Source organism: Lynx canadensis, chromosome A1 (assembly GCF_007474595.2).
Source record: "Lynx canadensis isolate LIC74 chromosome A1, mLynCan4.pri.v2, whole genome shotgun sequence".
NCBI lineage: Eukaryota > Metazoa > Chordata > Mammalia > Carnivora > Felidae > Lynx > Lynx canadensis.
In genome coordinates, this window is record NC_044303.2 from 191390002 (window position 1) to 191416301 (window position 26300).

Sequence of the window (26300 nt, forward strand, 5' to 3'; positions counted from 1 at the left end):
TGAAAATTTATTTCTGAAGTAGAGTCAATAGGAGTGACTGACTTATCAACTGTGAAAGAGGAAGTCCCTAAAGAAGTGGACAAGGGTGCTTTCCTTCTTACCAATCATTATTTTTATTAATATATTTTACAAGACTGCAGTTGAAATAATATTAAATACAAATTTTTTTTATACAGAAAGTGTAATAAAGTTAAAATAGTTCCTTGTAGTTCATAGCATTATTGCAATGCTTACAAAATTTTTGCATAGAGTGTGCAAGGATCGATGTTATTTAAAACAAAACAAAACTAAACTAAAAGGCTCTTCCTCTTACATCAAACCCAAACCCAGAGAAAAACAAAACAAAGCCCAAAATAACCCAAAGGCTGAACTCAATTGCTTTATGGGAATGGGGTTCCTTTTTCAAAGTCTCCAAGCAAGTGAGACTTCTTTGTCCTCTTTTCTGTGAAAAGCACCAGAACCTGGCTCCTCCAGGGGCGTATCTAGCCAGAACAATGACGGATGGTCTCTAACTTTTCCCTTTAAAATATGACCTCCTTAAGAGGTGTGTTTTTCCTTCATGGCCTCAAAGGGAGAAACTTTACTGAGGAGGTAGGTGGTTAATACATAGAAAACTCCAACCCCACCCCTCACCAAAACACTGCATACAAAATAAGCCAATTTTGTGTCTATCCAAAATTCAGGTGTGCCAACTCTTCCCTTTGCTGCTTAAACCTCCCCCCCCACCCCTCCTTATCAGGGAACCTAATTTTTGGCTCTGGTGATGTTAGTTCCATGAGACTCATTAAGGGTACCCATTTCTGATTTGCCATTGGGACACATTGATCAGTAAAAGAAAATTACTGAATGACTTACCCTGAAACAGGGCTTTTGACATTTTTGAACTCGTCCCTTTATTAAGGTTTTATGGGGTAAGGTTGAGCCAGAGGGGATTATAGGACTCTGGCTCGTACTGGGTCTGTGTCTGTTGGCAGCAGTGGGAAGTTCTGTCTACAAACACCCAATAGATCAGATATGTGCTGTTGAGAAAGCAAGAAAAGCAGGATGAACCCCAGTCTCTTTGCTGCTGTGTTCTCTCAGCTCTGGGTGGGGGCAGATTGATGATAGGACCTTAATATGGGCATACTGGTTTATAACCCATTCAGATGGTCCCTGGCTGAGTTAATTCTTCAAAATGATTTTAGGTCTTTTAACTCTTACATATCAAACCCTCGTCCCTTTGCTCAAAAGATGAAAGTGCTCCAAAGCCACCAAGTTGTAAGGGACTTCAGATGTACTCATCTTCTCCTTCAGTAGTTAGAATGCCACCAATCTCATTGCTGAATCTAGGACACCAGTTAAAATGTATAGGTTCAAGGTTAAAGAGAGCCACTGTTCAGACAAGAATTGGCAAATAGGTCCCATTTCCAACTCAGATCAATGGTTGTGATGGTCTGAGTGCTTTGTCAAGAAGAATTCTGCTCACAGGGAGGGGTATGGCCCATTAGTAATGGTTGACAAGGTATGGCATGTGGGTCTCCAGCCATTATTAGAGCCTAAGTGGCCACCTTGGGTATTGAATACATAATGCTAACTGAGTTCTTGCTACAATGGCAGAGATTGAGTTCCCTTCTATTTGATTCTTTCCTTAAGTTTTGCCACAAGTAAAGGTCAGGAAGTATGATAATCAGGACCTCATCTAAAATAAGATCTTTGTCTTTTGAAGTGAGGAATAGGAGAAGGAAATGTATGTGTGCAGAAATGCTGACTTGCTTAGCCTATGCCTATAAATCACTAAGTATTACAATTTTCTCTTAACTGTAATGCTGACACCCCAGGCATCCTTATTGTAAGGACAAGAAGTCTGACTTAACAAGAATCAAACACAGCAAACAAAAAAAAGCTTTTTTTGGTTCCAGATTCTATTGTTCAGACAGATCACTTATATTTTCACTGCAGATATCTCTACTTTAGTACTGGATGCTGTCATGGATGAGAGACTATAGAGATAAAAGTTTTATAGCCTCATCCACCCAAGAAGGTCTAGTCTAACAGCTGGTAGGAGACACTTCTCAACACCTTGAAAAATAGTTTGACATATTGGTGACTTCATAGCATAGTGGGTTGGAGTTAGACCCACATTCTAGCTCTGCCATTTTCTAACGAGTGGCTTTGGGCAAGTTTCCTAATCTCTTTAAGCCTCAGTTTCCACATCTGTAAATTGGAACTATAATAGAACTTAACTCAAAGGATTGTTTTGAGGATGAAATAAGTGAGTGCATATAAAACACTCAGCATTGTGCCTAACATATAGTGCTTAATGAACATCAATGAAAATTATTATTATAACTGGAGAATAGAATCCAACATTTGACATATCTTAGAGAAGGCTTCAGATCCATAAAAGTCACTTCCATTTTATGTTCAACTTTGAGGGTGTGATACTTTTTGGAGAGAAGGTTGAGAACTTTGCTCAGATTCTCAAAAGAATCTATAACCCCCAAATTCAGTATCATCACCAACATCTTCCTCGTTAACAATTATCATTTTCCTGCCTTAGGACACTCCTTTGCTATACTGTTCCTATGTAACCAAACTTGTCAGCTGGGAATTTCTCACATGATGAAATCTGAGCTAACTCTGACTGTCCCCAAATAACCCAAATGGAGAAGTAGGCTGTGAAGACAATGGCAGACGAGAGACCACTAGGCAAGTCTAGCAGGGGCAGAGTAGATTTTAGGTAAAAACAGATGTTTCCTTCTTCATGTTTGTTGTATTTATCTGGCCTCAGCTAGGGCTCAGCAATGAAGCAACATCCCCTCATTCGCTACTGAGGATGTCTACATGCCTAATGAGGCATCTTGGACTACTTTGGCTTCCTATTATGACAGGTGGCTTTAGATTCTAAAAAAAACTTCTTGCTTACAGCAAGTTTTCCTTTGTTCTATTCTAATTGCAAAATTCATGGACATGGAACTGATGATATTCACACTTGCTGGGCTGACAGTGAGGAGTAGCAGTTAGCATTGCTGTTGACCTTCTGAGACTGTTCAGTAATGGATTTGATGACATCATCAACACTGTTGATGACATCACACTGCCTATTGCATCAAGGGGCCTCACGTTCTTGAACTGCTGTCTTTTCTCCCAGGAAGATGCTAATTTTGTACTCTATCAGTATCTGCAACTGTAAGTGTGTGTGTGTGTGTGGGGGGGGGGTAAAACCAAAGCAAATAACTTCTGTGAGCATGAGCCACCCCAAACTTGCTATTTTTTTCCACACTTGTGCTCTAACAATACTCAAAACAAGGACTTCCCACAAATAATTATTTTTCCTTTGCCATTCAGACCTGCCTTGAGAAATGTCAAGGACTCCATTATGAAGAAAGCTTTTCAGAACCATAGAAATCCCATTGCGTTAGAAAGTGCTAATGTGTGTGGTGTGCTAGTGGAAGCAGCAGGCTTCAGACTGCTTTATCTCCTATCAGTGGGTTTAGCTTTGTGAATGAGAAATTCAGAGGCAACCGTACAATTTTAAATTCAGATTGCCACAAAGAAAGAGATGCATCTGACATCCCAATGCAGTAGTTTTGACTATTTCACTGGAAATATGTTGGAAGGGGGGGAACCTTCCCCTGAGGAGAAAGTGATAAAAGACCAAAAGAGATACATTTTTATCTTTGAGATAAAAAGCCTGTTTTCTAAGGTTGTTTCTTTTATTATAACTTTTTCCCCCACCTGCTACTGGAGCACCATGCAAATGTATCATTCCAGAAACAGCTTCGTTATCCTTTTGTGCCTAAGATTTCCTAGTGCTGGGGAAAGAGAGCAAATAGTCTTGTTTGTAACTTACTTAAATGAGGTTCTCACCTTTCACAGAGCCTTAAAAAACAAGGATCAGGTGCTTATATGGATCTGTTTGTCTCTTTGGTCCAAACATCATGCTACCTTTTGCCTAAAATAAACAAAAGCAAGATATTCTCATGGAGTTGCTTCTGTGGAGGGCAGTGTTTGCCAATTTAATCCCCTTTTGGTTGAATCCAGATAAAATGCAAAAGGGCTCTTTCTGTGACATTGATTAGGGTCTGATAAATGGTGGTCGATTTCCTTAAAAAGATCTTTCTGACATGAACATTCATGCTTACAAAGAGTCATTCATTATTGATGCTATTTTAACAATATTGAATAAAAGTATGGACTTAGCAATAGGCTACTGACTGAAGGGAGAAATCTCTGGTAGGAACTTGCCTTACTACACAGAGGTAGACAGGGTAGAATTCAAAATAGGTCTTTTTTTTGCACTCCTGCTACACCAAAGAACACAGACCCAACTCCTTGAAAACAAAATCAAACTGGTATTGATCTGGTTTCCCCAACAAAACACCTTCATAAAAGACTTTTATTGTATTTTTTTCTTCCCACATATTTTCAGATGCTGCCTCCAAAATTTCTTATTATTCTTTTAACATTATTTATTGGTCCCACCAACCATTCAGGCCTGGTGGGGATGTAGGAATGGTAAGCACACTGGAGTTATAAATAACTGAGGTGATGGACGTCAACAAAATACGTTAGGTCAAAAGTGTTCTCTGGAGGACCATGGAATGTGCGTTTTTCTGGAACAGGTGATGGTGAGCTGGAACCTATGAAACTGCAGAACAGTCTCTTCAGGAGAAAGATTCTAAATTTAATTATAGGACCTTTGCTTCTCTTCTTGTCTTACACAATGCTGACCAGAGAAAGCACCTCTCTATTAAGGGTTCTAAGACAACTCTTGGAGAATCACAGCTTTCCTTTTGTACCAAGGCTTCCTCTGATTCCATCTTCCCTTTTCTCAAGAATCCTGTGAACTTGGATTTCTAAGACAAGTGGATCACTTTTATACATAGCATAGGGCTAATCTTTTTTTCTGTAGGCAAGTATTTATATTTCCAAGCATCCAGGGAAATGTAGGGTTACTCCATGCTTCCTTGGAATTCCTTCCAGGTCTAACACATGGCACAAATGACCTCTACGTCAGGGGTTGGCAAACTTTTTCTGTAAAGATCCAAATTGTATTTTATGCTTTGCAGGCCATGAAGTCTCTGACACAGTTACTTGGCCCTGCTGTCACAGAATGAAATCAGCCACAGACATCAAGGAAATGAATAAATGTGTCTGTGTTACAATAAAACTTTATCTACAAAGACTGGTGATGACCCAAGTTTGGTCTAGGGACCACAATTTGCTGATACCTGCTCTAGAGTTAAACTTTAAGCAATCTTTGGTCTATGGTTGATGGATGTACAATGAAAACCATCCAAAGGAAACTGACCTAAAGGAAGTTAAAGCCAATTCAAGTTTATAAGATCTATCCCTTGGGAAAAAGAACAATTAAAAAGCCTCACACCGAGTTTCCACCTACAGAGATGCCACCATAAGGGCTTTTGACAACCTTTGTCATATGTTAGTAGGTTACCACTGAACTTTTATGACTTATTGAACAGATAACAAACATAAATGAGGGCTAAACGTTTGGAGATCACTTTAATTTTTAAAAATCTTCTGAAGAATATTAGCATACTAGAACTTCTAGAATATTGACGATTCATTTGAACTCTTTGTTATACCCCCTGCTCCTTAATATCCTCAAAGACGTGATTGTCTAGAAGATATTATATATAAAGATGAGAAAGAATCTCAATTTCTAAAATTAAAGTTTATCAGATTTTAATGTAAAAGATTTTTTTTTCCAGAATTAAAACTTTTTCTCATGACCATGGACAAATTTTCTAGTTGGAAGAAGTTGGGAGAAAAAAATTATACACTTAAGAACTTAAAATGCATTTTACCGAATTCTGCAGTCAGAACTGAAATACATGATTTAATCTATGCCAAGTTTCCTGCTTATTACCTGGTATACTGTGGTCACTTAGCACAAATGAAAACCAGAATTTTTTATTATGTCTGTCCCCCACAGGTGCTTCATTTCTATTCTTGGTTTGCTATTATTATTTTTATCCTATTTGTGATCTGATTACCTTTAGGATTAAATTCTGCAAGTGGGATCCCATTACTTTTTTTTTTTTTTTATATTGGCATAAAATTACCAAGGGGCTCATCTTAGACTTTCATATAACGATTAGAACAAACTCAGAGGAAAGAGGTTCAGGGAACCTTCTGTTTTCTTGTCATCCATATATAGTGTACTTGAGATGGTAAAATACAAAGATGGTCTCTCTGCTTAAAAACACTTAGTCTTAAGGTAATTAGCCATGGAGGGCCTCACAGCTACTACTGTTTATTTGAATGACGGGGCGGGGTATGCTCCTCGGGGCCAAGGGGGGCTTCTTCTATTTGGCAAAACCCTGTATATAGTACATGCAGATTCTGGCAGTATGATCCTACAGGAAAGAATACCGATGGAGAGCAACTTAACATGTTTTTAGGGTTTTCCTTTTTAGACTCTTAGTGTTGCAAACTAAGTAGTCTTGCCCGTGAACAACTCAATTCCTCTACATGGGATACCGAGAAGGAGTGACTGGAGGGGGTATGGGGTCTGGAAGCCAGCAGGGCTGCTGGTCAAGCTAGGAAACCACCCCTCCTCACCCCCCGCCCCACTCCTAAAGCAACACACAGCTTGCTTTTTACATCCTTTGTATACAAACCTCAGCCTGATGCTTGAGTGTCATCTCAAAAATATCAAACCTCATATTCGTTTCCAAAACTTTCTCTGCTTGTGAAGTAAGAAAAATTAAAACCTTGTTGAAGAAAAAAAAAACGCAAATGCCATCCAGGCCTACCAATATGACCTCACTTAGGATTGTGGGGCCGCTGCTTGCCAAATGGCATCCAGGACTGTCTAAGCCAGTTACAACTCCATACGGGCTCCTGAGAGTCCATGTCTGTCAGCCACCTGGTTTGTCTACCAGTTTTTAAGATGCCCACTCATGACTAAACCATTCCCCCTCCAATCGCCCAAAAATAAACTACAGGTAACAACAAGATAAATAGGATGTGCTTCTCCTTGCTGAGTGCATTGACTTAAGGCATAGGCACATTTCTCCCTCTTTGAACAGAGATGGTGTAATCCCCTGTCCCAGCACAAGAGCTGGCCAGGGTGACCCTGGAGCATGACGATGAAGGTGGAGGGATGAGAGGTAGCTGATGGCGGGAACTAGGGAGGTGCCTCCACGTATGGGGGAGTGGTTTCGCTGGGCCGTTGGGGACACGGTGAGTCTGAGAGAGACACTTGACTCAGTTTATATTAATTTCCAGTGACCATTTCTGGGGGCAGGTATTTTAGATCAGTGATTGCTGGGTCAGTATTCTTGGAGAAAATATAATGGTGGATTTAGGAATATAAATATCCCAACAAAAATATATATAAGGATATTGAAGCTAGAGTTTGTGCGTATCTTTAGAAATAAAAAGGCAAGTCTCCCAATTACCTACCAATCCCAGGAAATATATAAAAATTAATTAGGTTTTCTAGGCTCCTCTTAATTAGGTTTCCATTCCCAAATGGTTTCTCTTGGGGTGGGGGTTCCTCTCTTAAGGATTTTGAGGCTGGAGTCCACTGGATAAAGTCACAAGTGAGGATGAAACAGACTTTGAGCCATTTTTTTCCTTTAAACAGAGACATATCACCCATTTATTCTTTTCCTGTCAGGCCACTGAGTAGCTTCCAGCCGACTGAGGAGCAGCTGTTATCCTATTTTGTGCTGATTTACAACTCCTATTTTGACTGTGGGATAATATGTAATTTTGAAGGAACATAGCAGGAGTTGGGTGGGCAGTTTGAACTTTGCTAAAATTCATCCTCCACATTCATCCAACTACAAAGGCCCCAGTACATTCGGCTGTGAAGGGAGAACACCATTTTGAGTTCCCACAGCCAACTTCTATGGCACTGCCCCATCCCTAACTTGAAGAAGGGGAAGTTGGCGAGACTTACGAAAGCTAAAAAAGGAAACGAAGTATCTACTGCAATACAAGGGTCTCAGTGCTTGAGTGTGACTTAGAGATTCCCGCCATCACTGCCTTGTAATGACACTAAAGGGGAAGATGCGTGGCTGCTTAAACATGTAGGTGACTATTCGGTAAGAGTCTGATACACTGTGTGGTTTTGAAGGGTCTGGGGAATATTGGGCCTGAATTAGTGTTTTGATTTTATCATGTAGGTGGTAGGGTTGAAATGGAAATGATGGTGGATATCACAGGGTCACCCATGGTTCCTTTTGTACTGAAACCTCATTTTATACAGAGGATATATATATTTATTTATATATATTTATATATATTTATAGCCACCCACACACATACGCATACACCCACGTCCACACCCACACCCACACACACACACACACACACAAGGTCTTTGATAGGCTTTCTGTGTTCTAGTAAAAATAGCTGGCAGCCAGTGTCTAAAGCCAAAAATGGCCTTTATGCTGCCAACAAGGTCCACTATGGATGGTCTCTCAAAGGCAGACACTTGTGTTTATCTGACAAGTGGAACCAGTTCCTGCCTGGGACAGGAATAATCTCCCATTGGCGCAGACGCAGATCTCGAAGACCTTCTGCCTCGTTCCTGTAGGCGTGTAGGATCCATGAGGCAGTCTAGGTAGTTTGATTTTCGCAGCATCTAACTTAATCTAAAGAAAGTGAACAGGAAGGAAAGAGGAGTCAGAAGCTGCCCTTTATTCTCTTGACATTCAGAAACAGTAGATGAAGTTCAACTGCTGTGTTGAGTATTCTAGGCCCTGGGAATTCAGAGACGAACGTGACAGATAAGTCTCTATCCTCAGGGAAGCATATATTCTACCAAGACAATGTCTCACTGGTCTATATTAGCATTTTACAAAAAGTATATCATGTAGAATATGATGAGAGTCCTAGAGTGAAATGAATTTGGAAATGCAAGGTTAATAATTTCTTTACTATGGATGGGCCTTCACACCCCAGCTCTGTGTGCATGGGAAGACTGCAAGAATATGCAGTGCTTTCTGGTCTTGAATGACTGTTTTTTACCAGCAAGTTCTTTTTTTTTTTTTTTTTTTCAACGTTTATTTATTTTTGGGACAGAGAGAGACAGAGCATGAACGGGGGAGGGGCAGAGAGAGAGGGAGACACAGAAATGGGAAACAGGCTCCAGGCTCTGAGCCATCAGCCCAGAGCCTGACGCGGGGCTCGAACTCACGGACCGCGAGATCGTGACCTGGCTGAAGTCGGACGCTTAACCGACTGCGCCACCCAGGCGCCCCAAATGACTGTTAAGATTATAATGAATTCCTCCAGAGTCTGAATTCTGAGAGCTATAATCTGCATATGTGATATAGCCACTATTTCTACACGTGTATGATTTGGGGTTTGTGGCTGTTTGAAGAGACCATTTTGATAACTGAATACTTTATCTAACTAGCTCTTTTAAAACAAATATAGCAAATGCCAAACCCATCAAGACGTGGATTGGGTACACAGAAGCAGGTGGGGATGGGAAACCTCTAACTAGATATGAAAAGTGGAATACAGTTTTGATTTTAAAAAAATACACATTTTTTCCATCTATTTAAAAACTCTTAAATGGAAAAGTTCACCTATGCACGTGACAGAGACATTTTTAAAAGTTTGCAGTTCAATCTTATTTTCTTGGGGATTTGCTTTACTTTGTCTACACAAACCCAAGTAGCTATTCTATTCACCAAAGTTGGATTATATTGGGTAGAAGAATTAGTATCTTCAGTCCTCCAACGTCTTCTTGCCTAGTCTTACCCTATTTAAGGTTTGCCTTGTTCTGATTTGGGATAGCTGTTGGATCACACTCTCCATTCTCAAAGTAGAACCATACAATGTAAACTTTGAAAGTCACTGTGAGTAAATTAAGCTCAGCTTGAGTTAGATGTACATGATATACAGCTTAATCATGCCAGCTACCTAAATCTTACTTTCGGGTGATGAGAGAGAGAATTTAGAAATAGCATTCATTTTTATAGCCGTGTGTATAATTCTCTACTTGTAGTACATGCTATTACTTCAGCGCTTACAAACAATGAGCCATAACTCTTCTGTGTTGTGGGTTAAGCTTATAACGGTGCTGTTCAACATATTTGTTCCCGAAACAAAACCTGATTGGCTCCTCTTGTTTGAAAGTGGGATCAACTTCAGTGCCACAGGAGTCTGGGAAAGGTGTGGGAAAGGTTGGCTTGTTTGGAGCTGGATCTCTCTGAATTTGTGTCCTTCTCACACCTACCTCTCCATCTTTGGACTCCAGCCTCAGCTCTGTTCTGCAGGTGGCTTCCATGTTGCCGGCTTCTGCATTTATTTCGACTCCTTTTGGGGCCTCCATCACCAGAGACCGGGTCGGGGACTCCAACCTGAAATACACACAAGACTAACACTAAAAATCCCATTTTGTTGTTTTGTTTTGTTTTGTTTTGTTTTTGGTAAATTTGAGAGGGAGTTGCTGCTCAGAGCATTGAAACAAAACAGCATTTCTGTATTCGTGCTGGAAATTCTTCTAGCTTTGTTTTACAAACCTGGTCAGGTTTATGACAGAGGACATAACCTACCTGGGCATGGTCTTCATTGCATATGATGAAGATTATAAAGAAGGTGTTCTAGGATCCTGGCTTCATTTTATCTCACACCCAGCTAATTATTGCTTTATTGGTGTAGTTAACCAAGTTCTCACATAACTTTTATTTATTTTTAGAGTAAGGCTATCTCAGGTCTAAACTGAGCTTTCTAAAATTGGTAGATACTCCTTCTACTTTGTCGAAAGAAGCAGCATCAGAGGTTAAAGCAAGAGACCTACCAGTTAGACATGCCTGACTCAAGCCCTGGGGCTGCCAGTAGTAGGTGACTTTCGCAAGACTCTTCTCTCCTCACTTCTTTCTTTTCCAAAATTTCTCGATTTCTCCTTAGTTTTCTCATCTATAAAGTGCCTCAAATGGTGCTTGGCACATTGGAAATGCAGTGTATGTATTAACTGTTCCTATTACCACTGCTGCTATTGTTTTTATACCATGGAATCATAAAGAAATCTCCGGCCTTACTCAAATAGTTGTCAAAACAAGAGCTGAACGGATCCTTGGTTGCTGGGGGAGGGAGAGGGTAAGGACTTTGACTACAAAGGGGCAGAATGGCAAGGAGAGGTTTTTAGTGATAAACTTTTTTTTGTATCTTGATTGTAGCGGTGCTCACATGACACTCTGTGTTTGGGAAAACTCATAACTGTACCCTCAAAGAGTGGATTTTATTGTATGTAATTAAAAAAGGAGAGAAGGTGAATCAGCTACACTTATGTTAATTATTATGACCCAACATGATAATACTCCTTAGAAAGATCTTTGCCTAACTCATTTAACGTGAGAAATATTGACCATCCCCAGAATAGTCTAGATTTTAGTATTATTGCCAAATAGAAATGAATGAACATCTTCTCTGTTTACCAAGAAAGTACCCCAACTTAGGAAGCACAGACCTCAGCATGGCTCTCAACTGCTCTGATTCAGACCAGTCTCCTGTGTTTTATTCATATGCTCCCAACTTTCAGACACCTGGAACATGTTCACAAGGAACAGCATCCTCTCTGCCAACTGCTGGCGCTCTGTACTGCGTCCACCACTCCTTGCAAACCCTCTCAGGTTTCAGCAAGTGGCAGGAAGAATGAGCTGACCAGGAGGGACACCACCATGGAGCAATCCCAAGCCTCATCCCACAGGTGCCAAGAGAGGGCTTTTCTATGCTTCTCAGTCTGGGTTCCTGATGTTTGCTTCTAGGCAGCAGCGTTCTCCACTGATGTTTGTATTTCCCCTGCAGTGACTCAACCAGAGTCCCAAAGAAAAATGACAGGTCTGTAGCACTGGTGAAAGATTGACTTGAGCTTCTGTGGAACTCTCATTTTTCCCTTTGCCATCTCAGCCCTTGTAATGGAAAAAATCCCCCATCCCTCCTGGCTCCTCATAAGTTCTTCCCCAAGTTGGGGCTGAGCCCCCTCTAATTACAATTTACTTCATTTGCATGTGGTTTCTCTCACTTTGCCCTCAATACAAGGAGGGGGGTCTTGACATCAGAGCAATGGGGAGTGACGTCTGTGCAGCGCAGTCTTGCCTAGGACCTTAATCCAACTCCATTCAGCTGCTCCTGCACTCTTGATACTCTCACTTTTGAAACATGAAGGTGGTTTTGTGCCATTTTCTTTGTTTCTCTCCTGCAAAGTCTGGCTGGCTTACAGTTTATCCTGCATTTTGTAACGTCTTTTCTTGGTACTAACGTTGATACCTTTTACCCTCAGAAAGGCATAAGTTTCCCCTCTGGTAATATTTTTGTTCAACTCCAGCTTCCTTCACCCAATTCTCAATGGCACAGCTGTCATCCATCTTCTCCAGGTGACAGTCTCATGCCATCTTCTCTTTCCCCTTCCTTCTTCTTCCCTCCCCCTCTTATTTGACCAGTTAGCCTACAGCTTCTCCCTACTCAGTATACTAATGTATCTCTAACCTGGGCTATTTGACTGCCTCGCAAGTTTTGTCTCTCATTCTTCCTTTCTTTCCAGTGTACTTCACAAATGGGTCTACCTCCTGAAGTGCATTTTGAATATGTCACTTCTTGTATCAGTAGGTGATGGGCACCGTGCAAAGTGCTTTATACATATTACCTCATTTAATCCTTCACAAAAACCCTATGATTTCGATATACTCTCTTAGTCTTGATAGTGCACAGAAGGATGCAAAGGTAAGAGACTTGCTCAGGGTTGTACATCTAGTAAAAGGGCATAGGTGAGATTCAAACCCAGGTTTAGTGGAATACCAAAGCCAGTATGTTTTCCACTATATCTTACCACTTACAGAAAAATTGGACTTCTTTCTTGTCTATCATATCTTCACACCATTCTTTAAATTTTGTTTATTTGAGAGAAAGAGAGAGAGAGAGAGAGAGAGAGAGAGAGGCAGAGAGAGAGGGGAGAGAGAATTCCGAGCAGGCTCCACAAAGTCAGTGCAGAGCCCGAGGTGGGGCTTGAACTCACGAACTGTGAGATCATGACCTGAGTTGAAGTTGAACACTTAATCAACTTAGCCACCAGGTGCCCCTTCACACCATTCTTTGTAAACCACCTCTTCATGGAATTAGCACCTGTATTTCCAAAGCCAGTATCTATAAATAAGAGTGATAGTATTGCATATGGCTCAGTGATACATACTTCCCCGTATGCAATATTTCTCAAAATTTAAATAACTGACATTAGTGACATCAAGTTCAGGACATGGTGAATGTGTTCATATTTGGTATGTAGCATTCAAACAGACTGATCATACAAATAGATACCTGGGGTAAAAACATTCAAACGGACTGATCATATAAATAGACAGCTGGGGTAAAAACAATTTAACATAGAAAAAAATGTTTAGAGCTAGGAGAACTTGATCAGATGGCGCGCTGGCATTTCAGATGGACATTAGAATTCCCTTTACTCTTGTGTGCCTTCTGTGGGCTCTGAGATCAGCAGGTGGGCTCCATGGCCAGAGAAGTAGACTCAGAATGACTGCTATCTTTTTCTCCCCTCTCAGTCTTGAAAGTATCAGGGAGCTGAGAAAGGGCGCTACTCTGAAACTGTCTTTTATTGTGAAAAACTACAATAAGGGTAGAAATGGCAATTTCCTGGAAGCAGAGACAAAAAGGTAACTGCATTCTGCTTTGTAGCCTATCTATCTTGATATCTTTTGCTGTTAGGCAGACTTAATAGTTAAGTTCGTTCACATGTTAATCTTTCCCTTGTGATGAAAAGCTCCTACCAGAGCCCTGGGAGCCTGCATAGAGCTCTCCTGTGATGCCAATTTCTGACACTAGATAACCAGTCACAGCACAGTGGCTAAAATAGCATTGAGGAAGGAAAAACGGGAGGCGGCTCCATTCTGATGGGGGGCATTTGAGGGTCCTGCTGGTTCTTGGAAAGAAATACTGCTTCCATTAGAAGAGAGTGCAACCGTCTTATGGCAGGACTGAACAGATTCAGAACTGAAGAATGGCCAGGCAGGGAGGTCCATGGGCTGGGCCAGGTCCTCAGAAACAAGGGTTCTCAACAGTGGGCATCGGAATCACCTGGAGGGCTTGTTAAAATACAGATTGCTGGGCTCCACCCCCAGAGTTTGGATGCAGTAAGTACTCGTGGCAAGTTGAAGCTGCTGGTTCTGGGATCACACTTTGAGAACCACTGCCCTAAAGCAAAGGTCATAATCTCAGGTGCCCACAAAGACTATGCAGGTGATGTAAATCAGTGACCCATAAGAAAGCTGTGAGGAAAACAGTGTCTGCACAGCAATATAAGGCAAGTGATGAAAATGCTTTCCATAGGAGGCGGCTCCTATTCTAATTTGGCTGGTTACTGATGACCTTTGTAATGTCCTGAGCTGTTTTTTTTTTTTTTTTTTTCTTATTCCCACCCATTGCCTTTTCTCAAGAGTAACTGCTATTATGAATTTTGTGTTGACTATTTTCTTCTCTTTATAGTATTACTACATGTTTGCATCCTTATGCCATTGTGTACCAGTGCATGTTTTTAAACTTGACGCATAAAACAATTCCACTTAGATATTCTTCAGTGACTTCTCTCCCACCTCAACATTATATTCCTGAGGTGCAGCTATGCTATAGCACATAGCTGTGATTTATTCAGTTTCCCCGGTGTCCTCTTAATTTGTCCATCCCTCTGTTGGACATTTGGGTTGCTTCTAGGTTTTTGTCTATCAACAGTACATCTCAGCACATTCTGTATGCAGCTCCTGGTACACGTGTGTAATTTTCTTGAGGACACATATGTGAAGAGTGGACTTGCTAGCTTCTGGACGATGCATAATTACAGCTTTTGTAGATACTAGTAGCTCATAGTAGTGTAGTGTGTACAGGTCCCACCAGTACTATACAGAGTTCTGGTTCTTCTCTCTTGCCAGCATTTGATAATGTTTTAGTATGACACGAGTGTGAAATGGGATGCTATTGTCTTTCAAGTTTGCATTGCCCAGATTCGTAATGGAGTTAAGCATCTTTTCATTTGTTTGGAAGCCATTTGGGATTCTCCTTCAGTGAAATGTCTTTTGTCTATTTTAATTGTTTGTATTGTTATTTTGTGTGTGAATTGTAGCCATACTTCATATTCTGAAAAAGAAGTATTTAGCAGTTTGATGTATTTACAATTTCTTTTCGAGTCTGTGGTTTTTGTCTTTTCACTCTGTGCTGAGCATGTTTTCAAGAATGGGTTTTATATTTTATATTTTAATAGCGACAAATTTATGGTCTTTTCCTCTAGGGCTTGTGCTATGTCTTATTTGAGCAATCCTTCCCTACACTGAGGTCATAAAGATCTAATATACTGTTTTCAAAACTTTCAAGCTTTGCTTTTTCATGAAGTTTCTAATTCATCAGTATAACCTTTGGTGTATGGTCTGAGGTTGGGGTCCAAACAGATGTATATCCATGATCTTATCATATATTGAAAAGCCCATATTTAGCTTTGCCATATGGCATTGCTAGAGAAGTGGACTCAGAATATACCTATGGGTCTCTTTGGGGACTTTCTAGTCTGTTTCACTATTATTTGTCTACTCCTGTGACAATAATCAATTATTTTAGCTTATTTATTATAGTTTTAAAAGTCTGCATATTTCACAAGGCAAGTCCTCTTACCTTGGTCTTCAAGGTCTTATGTTCATTCTACTGCCATTGCATCTGTCTCTATTTAGTTATGTTTTCTTTGGTGTATTTCAATAAAGTTTTACAATTCTCTCTATGTGGGATTAGTATACTTTTGTGGCTATTGAAAATGGTATTTTTATAAAGTATATCTCTTATCCCTATTCCTCTCTCCTGTTGTACTGATATCCAATATTTTTTGTGTGCTGATCTTATAATCAATACCTATGTTATTTTTCATTTTTTGTGCACAGGTTGTTCTAAGTTTTTTTTTGTTTGTTTGTTTGTAGGCACTAATTATGTTAATTTACAAGAGTTTTATATCTTTCTATTTCCTAAGCCATTTCTTTTTCTTTTCATGTTGTACTTACTGTGTAAGACTATCTCATATAGTGTTGACCAGAAGTCAAGAAACGGCAATCTTCCTTTTTCCTAACTTTAAAGGGAAAACTTTCAACAATCTACTAGTAAGTATGATATTTTGTTCTCAGCATTTTTAAAAATAATACTTTTTATCAAGATATGAGAGTTCCTTTCTAGTCTTATTTTGTTAGTAGTTTCTGTCATACATTAATATGAATTTTTATCAAGTACTATTTCTCTTTAATATATTAATGTGGTGAATTATGTTAATTTTCTGATAATAACTCATTTCTATTTTTTTTTTGGCCTTAACCCAACATTGTCATTACAGAGTATCTTTTTTTTTTACTTCTGAAACTATTTGTTAATATTTTTTTTAGGATTTTGTACCTGTGTTAGCTCATAAATGAGTTTATCCTATAGTTTTTTTTTCAGGTTCCATCACTTTTCTAGATTCTGGATTTCTTATGAAAAATTAGACTGATTTGTATCTGGCCTATTTAAACTCATTTAAAGGACAACCCTCCTTTGGGCACAGAAAGACATTTTTATTAAAATATTTACAGGATTAGCTAGGTTTTGTGTTTTTTGGCAGGTTGGGTTTTGGTAAGTTATATTTTTTCTTGGTATTTTTCCATTTCATATAAAGATTTAAATTTGTTGGCAGAGCTTTTCGTAATATCTTTAAATACCCTTGGATTTGTAGTTTTGTAATTTTGGGTCTCAAATATTTTTTTTCACATCTTTTCCCCCTTGAACAGTATTGCCAATTATTCTTTTCAAAGAACTAACTTTGGGTTTCTCTATCTTACTTTATTTTATTTTATTTATTTATTTATTTTTTCAACGTTTATTTATTTTTGGGACAGAGAGAGACAGAGCATGAACGGGGGAGGGGCAGAGAGAGAGGGAGACACAGAATCGGAAACAGGCTCCAGGCTCTGAGCCCTCAGCCCAGAGCCCGACGCGGGGCTCGAACTCACGGACCGCGAGATCGTGACCTGGCTGAAGTCGGACGCTTAACTGACTGTGCCACCCAGGCGCCCCGATCTTACTTTATTTTAAAGTTTGTTTGAGAGAGAGAGTGCGAGCCTGCATATGACTGGGGGAGGGGCAGAGAGGCAGAATGAAAATCCCAAGCGGGCTCCATGTTGTCAGTGCAGAGTACGATGCGGGACTTGAACCCATGAACCGTGAGATCATGACCTGAGCCTAAATCAAGAGTTGGACACCCAACCTACTGAACCACTCAGATGCCCATCTTATTTTTCAAATTTGTTCCTATTTCTTGAATTTCTTCTTCTTTTGTTCTAGATAAATAAGGATAAATCTGCAGTTGTTCTAAGTTCTGAAATATGTTGCCTTCCCTAATTTTTAATATATGAATTTAAGGTTATGCACTTTTTTGGGGGCAGTGTCCCTGTGGAGTATTTATAATATGGGTGCAAATATATTTTTTTAAAATTTTAGTACAATTTTTGCTGTTGTTTATGAGTTTTATAGAGTGTTGTCCTTAATTTCTAAGCATGTAAGATTTTCTAGACTGTATTTTTAGTATGTATTTTCTTGATTGGTTTTGAACTGATAATCTTATAATAGAAAATATTTTATTTATAAAATCAAGTCTTTAAAAATCAAGATTAGGTTTTTGGCCTAGTATGTGTCAATTTTTACAAATATTCATGCCTGTTTGAAAAGACTGTGTTATTGCAATTGTTGGTGCTATCTTCTATATGTGGTTATTAATTCCATATATATAAGATATATATGTGTGTATAGATATATATATATTTAAAAAGAACAGTTAAACACACACACACATACTTGTTAGGTCAGTTACTAAAAGAAGTATGTTGTTAAATACATTCCAGCATAGAACTGTTATGTCTTTTCTTCTTATATTGTGTAGTGGTCCTCTTTATTTCTTAAAATGTTTTTTTTTGCCTTAAAATTAATTTTGCCTATTAGTATAGTTGTTCTCACTCTATTTATATTAGTTTCTGTCTTGGACACATTTTTTTCATACTTTTAAATACCAACTATTCTGTATGGTTATGTTTTAGATTTTCTCATGTAACTGGATTATTTTTTCTTTCTGATGATTTTTTATTGAAATCTACATACAGTGAAATGCACAGATCTTTTTATTTTATTGACAAACATATATATTGAAGGTGTACAATGTGACCTTTTGGAGAGGGTCATGTGCTTTTTTCCTTAACTGAAGCATAGTTTACACATGTTAACATTTTTCAGGTGTACAACGTAGTGATTATGTTATACTCACCACAATGCAGCTACCATCTGTCACCATAGAACACTCTTATTCATTCCATAACTACTGGAGTCTGTATCTCCTCTCCATGACCTATTTTGCTAACCCCCACTACTCCTTTACTCTCTGGCAGCCATCAGTTTGTTCTCTGTATTTATGGGTCTGATTTTGTTTTTTTTTAGATTCCTCATATAACTGAAATCACATGGTATTTGTCTTTCTCTGACTTATTTCACTTGGCATAATACCCTCTAGGTCCATTCATGTCAGAAATGGCAAGATCTCATCCTTTTTTTGTGGCTGAGTAATATTCCATGTGTGTGTGTGTGTGTGTGTGTGTGTGTGTGTGTGTGTGACATCATCTTTATCCTTTCATCTATGGATGGACATTTTGGTTGCTTCTATATCTTGACTATGTAAACAATGCTGCAGTAAACATGGAGGCATATTTTCAAATTAGCATTTTCATTTTCTTTGCATAAATAACCAGTAGTGGAATTACTGAATTGTATGGTATTTCTATTTTTAATTTTTTGAGGAATCTCCACACTGTTTTCCACAGTGGCTGCACCAATTTACATTCTCACCAACAGTGCCTAAGGGTTCCTTTTTCTCCACATCCTTGCCAACATTTGTTATTTCTTGTCTTTTTGATTCTAGCCATTCTGATAGGTGTATGGTGGTATCTCATTGTGGTTTTGATTTGCATTTGCCTGATGATTAGTGATGTTGAGCATTTCTCACATGACTGTTGACCATCTGTATGTCTTCTTTAAAATAATATTTATTATTCAGGTCCTCTGTCCATTTTTTAAATTGGGTTATTTGTGGGGCTTTTGGTATTGAATTGTATCAGTTATTTATATATTTTAGATATTAACCCCTTGCAGAAATATCATTTGAAAATAATCTTATCCCACCCAATAAGTTGCCTTTTAATTTTGTTCATGGTTTCCTTTTCTGGGCAAAACTTTTTAGTTTGACATGGTTCCAACAGTTTATTTTTGCTTTTTGCCTGAGGAGACATAGCTAGAAAAAAAAAATGTTGCTAAGGCTGATATCAAGGAAATAGTGTCTGTTTTCTTCTAGGATTTTTATGGTCATGTCTCACACTTAGTTCTTTAATCTATTTTGAGTTTATTTTTGTGTATGGTGTAAGAAAGTGGTCCAGTTCATTATTTTGCACAAGGCTGTCCAATTTTTATCAGCACCATTTATTGAAGAAACTGTCTTTTCCCCGTAATATATTCTTGCCTCCTTTGTAGTATATTAATTGACCGTGCAAATATGGGTTTATTTCTCGGCTCTCTGTTCCATTGATCTCTGTGTCTATTTTCGTGCCAGTGCCACACTGTTTTGCATACTACAGCTTTGTAATCTATCTTGAAGTCTGGGATTGTGATACTTCCATCTCCATTCATTTTTCTCAATATTGATTTGGCTGTTTGGGCTTTTTTGTGCTTCCATACAAATTTTAGGATTATTTCTTCTAGTCTTGTGAAAAATGCTATTGGTATTTTGATAGGGATTGTATCAAATCTGTAGGTTTCTTGGGGCAGTATGGACATTTTAACAATATTAATTCTTCCAATTCATGAGCATAGTATGTCTTTATATTTGTGTCATGTTCAATTTCTTTCATCAGTGCTTTATAGTTTTTACAGTAGAGGTGTTTCACTTTCTTGGTTAAGTTGATTCCTATATATTTTATTTTTTTGGTATAATTATAAATGGAATTGTTTTCTTAATTTCTCTTATACTTTCAGGGTATAGAAATGCAGTGGATTTCTGTATATTAATTTTGTATCCTGAAACTTTCCTGAATTCATTTATTGTTTCTAGTAGTTTTTTGGTGGGTCTCATGTCATCTGCAAAGAATGCTTTTTTTTTTGCCAATATGGATGACTTTTATTTCTTCTTCTTATCTGAGTGCTATGGCTAAAACTTCCAGTACTATGTTCAGTAAAAGTGGTGAGAATGGATAGCCACGTTTTGTTCCTGATCTTATAGAGGAAACATTCTCAGTTTTTCACCATTGAGGATGATATTAGCTGTGGGTTTTTAATATATGGCTTTTATTATAATGAGATACATTCCTTCTAAACCCACTTCACTGAGATTTTTATCATGAACATACAATTTTGTCAAACGTTTTTCTCCATCTATTGGGATAAGATGATTTTTATTCTTTTTGTTGATGTGGTGTATCACATTGATTGATTTGAGAATACTGAACCATCCTTGCATCCCCAGAATAAATCTCACTAGATTGTGGAAAATAATCTTTTTAATGTAGTGTTGAATGTGGTGAATTTGTTCAGGAGTTTTGCATCTATGTTCATTAGGGATATTGGCCTGTAGTTTTCTTTTTTGGAAGTGTCTTTGTCTAGTTTTGGTATCCAGGGTATTTTCAGCCTTGTGAAATGTATTGGGAAGCTTTCTTTCCTCTTCTATTTTTTGAAATAGTTTGAGGAGAATGGGTATTAACTTTTCCTTAAATGTTTCATAGAATTCACCTTGTGAATCCATCTAGCCTGGACTTTTATTTCTTGGGAGTTTTTTTGATTATTGATTCAATTTTGTTTTGTTCAGATTTTCTATTTCTTTCTGATTCAGTTTTGGAAGATTGTATTTTTCTAGCGATTTATCCATTTTTTCCAGGTTGTTCAATTTGTCGGCATATAATTTTTCATAGTAGTTTCATAATCCTGTGTATTTCTGTGGTGTTGGTTGTTTCTGCTCCATTTCTTATTTCATTTGTGCCCTCTCTTTTTTTCTTGATGAGTTTGGGTAAAGGATTATCAATTTTACCTTTTCAAAGAACCAGCTCTTGGTTTCATAGATCTTATTCTATTGGGATATTTTAGTCTTTATTTCATTTATTATTGCTCTCATTTTTGTTATTTCCTCCCTTCTCTAAACCTTGAGCTTTGTTCTTTTTTTCTAATTCCGTTAAGAGTAGGGTTATATTGTTTATTTGAGACTTTTATTATTTCTTGATAGCCTTTAATCACTATAAAGTCCCCTCTTAGAACTTTTTTCACTGTGTCCCAAAGATTTTGGAGCATTGTGCTTTTCATTTTCATTTGTCTCCCTGTATTTTTTGATTTCCTCTTTGATTTTTTCATTGGTCACTGGCTGTTTGGTAGCATATTGTTTAGTCTCCACATATTTGTGTTTTTTTTTCCCCAGATTTGTTTTGTTTTGTTTTGTTATTGTGATTGATTTCTAGTTTTATACTGCTGTGGCCAGGAAAGATGCCTGCTATGATTTCAGTTTTCTGAAATTTATGGAGACTTGTTTTGTGGTCTAACATGTGATCTATCCTGGAGAATGTTCCATGTGCACTTGAAAAAAATGTGTATTGTGTTGTTTTGTATATATCTGTTATATATGATGGGATGGGATGTTCTGTATATATCCATTAAGTCTATCTAGTCTATTTGTCATTCAAAGATAGTATTTCCTTCTTGATTTTCTGTCTAGATGATTTACCCAGTGACAGTCCCCTACTACTATTATATTATTGTCAATTTCTCCCTTTATGTCTCTGAAAATTTTTTTTATGTATTTAGGTGTTCCTATGTTGGGTGCCTAGATATATACAACTGTTCTATCCTCTTGTTGAATTGACCCCTTTATAATTATGTAATGCCATTCTTTGTCTTTAGTTGGAGTCTTTGTTTTAAAGTCTGTTTTGTCTTATATAAGTAGTGCTACCTTGGCTTTTTTTTAACCTCAATTTGCATGCAATATATTTTTTCATCCTTTCACTTATAGTCTGAATGTGCCTTTAGGTTTGAAGTGTTCTACACAAGTAGACCATGACAAAAGTAATGAGATGTCACTTACAATATTAGTTTTAAAAAGGCTAAGACTTCCATATTGGGTTAGTGCTCTCATTCCCTCACTCTGCGGTATGCCATCTGCTATCTTGAGAGCTGTCCTATGGAGATATCTAAGAAACTGAGGAAGCCCATTAGCCTATGAGGAATCAAGACCCTCAATCCAACAGTCTACAGGAAAATGAATCTTGCCAACAACCTCAGGAGTGTTTTTGGAAATAGATCCTCCCCAAGCCAAGCATTTGAAAAGACACAGCCTTGACCAACAGCTTAACTGCAGCCTCACAACTGATCTTGAGTTAGAGGCATCCCTACATTGCAATCAGATTTCTGACCCACAGAAACAGTGAGATAACATCTATTGCTTTAAGTTTTTAAGCTTTAGGGTAATGTGCCATATAGCAGTAGAATAATACAATAAGAAACTGCCAAACCATTTTCCAAGATGCACAGTTTTACATCCCTACTACCAATATTGATGTAAGTAAAACTATTCTGGTGGCTATGAATTGGTACTTTAGTCATCATCTTTCTGATGACTAATTACTTTAAGCAGCTTTTCATGTGCTTATTGGCTACTCACAGATGTTCTTTTGAGAGGGATCTTTTAAATCTCATGCCCAACTTTTTTTTTTTTTACAGTTGTGTTATTTGTATTTTTATTATTGATTTACTATATATTTTGTGTAAAAGTTCTTTTTCAGATATATATATATATAGGATATGGTATATATCCAGTATTTTCTCCTACTCCATGATTGGGCTTTTCTGTTTCTTTTTCTTCCTCTCCCTCCCTCCCTCCTTTCTTTTCCAACACTATCTTGATGAATTTATGTTGAGTACTTTTTGTAACTTTTCTAATAAACCAACACCTACACCAGGGTCACAAAGATAGCCTCTTATATTTTCTTCTAGAAGCTTTATAGTTTTAGCTCTTATATTAGATTTATGATCCATCTTGAATTAGTTTTTAAGAATAGTATTGAGTACTCTCCCAAGAGATTTACCCTGTTGCTGCAGCACCATTTATTGAAAAGATATTCCTTTCCCCACTGAATAGCACTGTTTGGTTGAAAATCAATTAACCATTTTGATAGATCTATTTCTAAAGTCTCTATTCTGTTCTGTTTATCTATCTATGTCTAACCTTATGCTAATACCGTCCTGACTGCGTTCATAAGTCTCAAAATCAGGTAGTGTCAGTCGTTTAACCTTTGTAAAAGGAAAACAGATTCTTTTGGCTATTCTATAGCCTTTCCTTTTCCATATGAAATGTTAAAGCCTGTTGGGATTTTAATTATGAACCCATAAAACAATTTTGGGGAGAGTTGATATCTTAACAATATTGATTCTTTAATGGATTTTCTTTTTAAATCTAGCTGCCCAAATTCACCATTCTTCATTTATATGCTATTATTACATATTTTGGCTTGTATTCTTTAATCCAGAAAGATTACTGTCTATATACTATTTATATATGTCTACGTAGTTTCTACTTTCTTCCGTTATTCTGTCATCTTAAAATTCCCTTTGTTTTTAACATAAAACAAAATTCTTGGTATTTTCTTTCAGTGATGGTCTGCTGGGCCAAATCTTTACTTTTGTTTTTCTGGAATAAATCTTTAAATTTCGTGCCCTACCCTGTGGGAGGAATTTTAGCTGGATGCACAACTATGTTGATGGTTATTTTGTCTGAGAACTGAAGATATCATTCCTTTGTATTCCCATTCTCACAGTTGTTGTTAAGAGATCAGCTGTCAGTCTAATTTCAGTTCTAGAACTTCTATTTGGTTCTTTCCTCTCCTGTTGCTTTTTATAGTTGGTATTTTGGTATGTTATTCTGATGTGTCTCGATGTGGATTTCATTTTATTTACTCTACTTGAATTTTTTTTTTTTGCGTCTCTAAATTTGTAGTTTTGTATCTTTCATCACATGTGAGTAATACTCACCTGATATTCTTTGAAAATTGTTTTTGCTCCATTCTTTTGCTCTTTTCATTCTGAAACTTGGACTAGACACTCACTCCAGCTTTCCTGTTATTGCATCTCCTTGGATAATTCTCAGATATATTTTCATGCTCACTTGTTTTTCACCTATCTCTCAATATCCATTGGAGTTTTACTTTTTGAGATAATATTTTCATTTCTAAAAATTCTGTTTGGTTCATGTTCTAATTAGTCATTTTTATATGTCTTTATCTTTTACTCTTTCTTTAAAAAAACTTTTTTTGATGTTTATTTTTTGAGAGAGAAACAGTGCAAGTGGAGGGAGGGGCAGAGAGAGAGGGAGGCACAGAATTTGAAGCAGGCTTCAGGCTCTGAACTGTCAGTACAGAGCCTGACATGGGCCTCGAACTCATTGACTGGGAGATCATGACCTGAGCTGAAGTTGGATGTGCAACTAACTGAGCCACCCAGGCACCCCTATCTTTTACTCTTTCAATTCATTCTTTTGTTTCTTTACTCAGAGTAAATATACTTGTTTTATATTCTTTCTCTACTAATTCCTATATTGGAAGCATCAGTGGGTCTAAATTGGCTGCCTCATTTTCCTGCTTCCTCTCCTGCTCATGGTGCCTCATTTAAGTGTTTAATGTTTCTCATTTGTGGGTTCATTTTTTCTTTATCTGTAGAAATTGAGACCTGCATTTAGGGTGCTTTTTCTAGAGAGGATTTGCGTTTGTCATCAGTCACTGGTGCCACCATCAGCTTGGGCCAACTGTAAACTAATTTTTTTTTGCTTGAGGTTTTAGAACCACCTGAGTAATACATATTCAGGCTATAAGCCACAGTGAGGGTCAGTTTGGAGTTAGCAAACTTTGGAATCATTTTTTCTTTCCCTTCCATTCAGTGCTGAGATTCAAAATAGGTAACTTCCCTTGCAATCCACTGGGTGAGAGTTGGGTACACTGGGGTCCAAGTTTCATTCCGGGATCTCTAATTAGACTGTTTCAGGTTGGCCCTGAGATCTGTTTTGCTCCTATGACTACTAGGACATTAAAACTGTAGCTGAGTTTCATCTAGTTCAGCAAAATCTGTAAAGTTAGAGCTGGGCTTGATACTCAGGTTACTTCTCTAGATTCCCATGCTGTTTTAGTTCTTGGATTCTGAAAAATCCTAATTTCCAATTTTAGGTTTTTTTCAGTGGGTGTGCTGGTTAGGATACTTAGACTACCATTCTACTGCACTAGAGGTCCAAGTTTCTGATTTTTCAAAGAAGATGGAAATTGAAATTACAGTGAAATCACCTCAATTTTAAAACTTGGTAGCCTATTACTATTCTATACCATGAATGTGCCAACTTTTTAAGAGCCAGATCTAAGGTTAAGTCTAAGGGTTTGGTCTAAGTGTTGCCAGTTTGCTAGAAAACTCTCTAGAAGTTTATTGATCAATGTTCAATCAGAGAAAGAGAACCTCTATAAATAGAAAATATATAGACACCTTGTAGGAATTTAATGTGTCTTTGTGTCTGATCTTGGGTCTTAAGTCAGCAGGACAGGCAGTCAGGAAGGGGAGATGGATGTGAAGTGGAGGGAGAGGATGAGCTGGAACCTACCAGGAAGAAGCGGTAAGAGATCGCCAACAAGTACCAGTTCAAAGTCTCTCAGTGAAAGAAAAGCTGCTTCCCCCCACCTTTTTTAAACATTTTTAAAATGTTTTTTTTTTTAAATTCATTTTTGAGAGAAAGTGTGAGCGGGGCAGGGGCAGAGACAGAGGGAGACACAGAATCAGAAGCAGGCTCCTGGCTCTAAGCTGTCAGCACAGAGCCCGACATGGGGCTTGAACCCACGAACTGTAAGATCATGACCTGAGCTGAAGTAGGACGCTTAACCGACTGAGCCACCTGGACACCCCTGCTGCTCTTCTTTGTGAAGAAAGCATGGACCTGGCACATGAGCTGGAGGGGTTAAAGACTTGGCTGCTGCCCCACACTAAGCAGGTGAGCTGGCAGGTGATTTCCAACAGTGCCTGGTGCCCTGCACTGACCTTCGGGGGTAAAAGGACTATATCTGCTATTTAACGCCACCCTTCAGTCCTCATGCAGCCATGCTAACTCAGTGAAGGGAATTACAGGAAACATAGTTCTTTTTTTTTTAATTGTACTATGTTATTTATTACTTTTTAAAATTGAGATATTATTGACATATTAGTCTCAGGTGTACAGAATGATT

General features: G+C 38.0%; 1 protein-coding gene across 1 annotated transcript in view; it reads right to left on the reverse strand.

Moving 5' to 3' along the window:
* Positions 1-265: 265 nt before the first annotated feature.
* The window catches only part of SGCD (sarcoglycan delta), a 394307-nt gene continuing 368272 nt past the window's right edge, over positions 266-26300 (reverse strand). Inside the window, exons 7-8 of the mRNA XM_030328591.1 lie at positions 10208-10331; positions 266-8612 (exon numbers count right to left, since the gene is read on the reverse strand). Of these exons, the coding sequence (XP_030184451.1) occupies positions 8439-8612; positions 10208-10331 (298 nt within the window). The 3' untranslated portion in view covers positions 266-8438. The remainder of the gene's footprint in view (positions 8613-10207; positions 10332-26300) is intronic.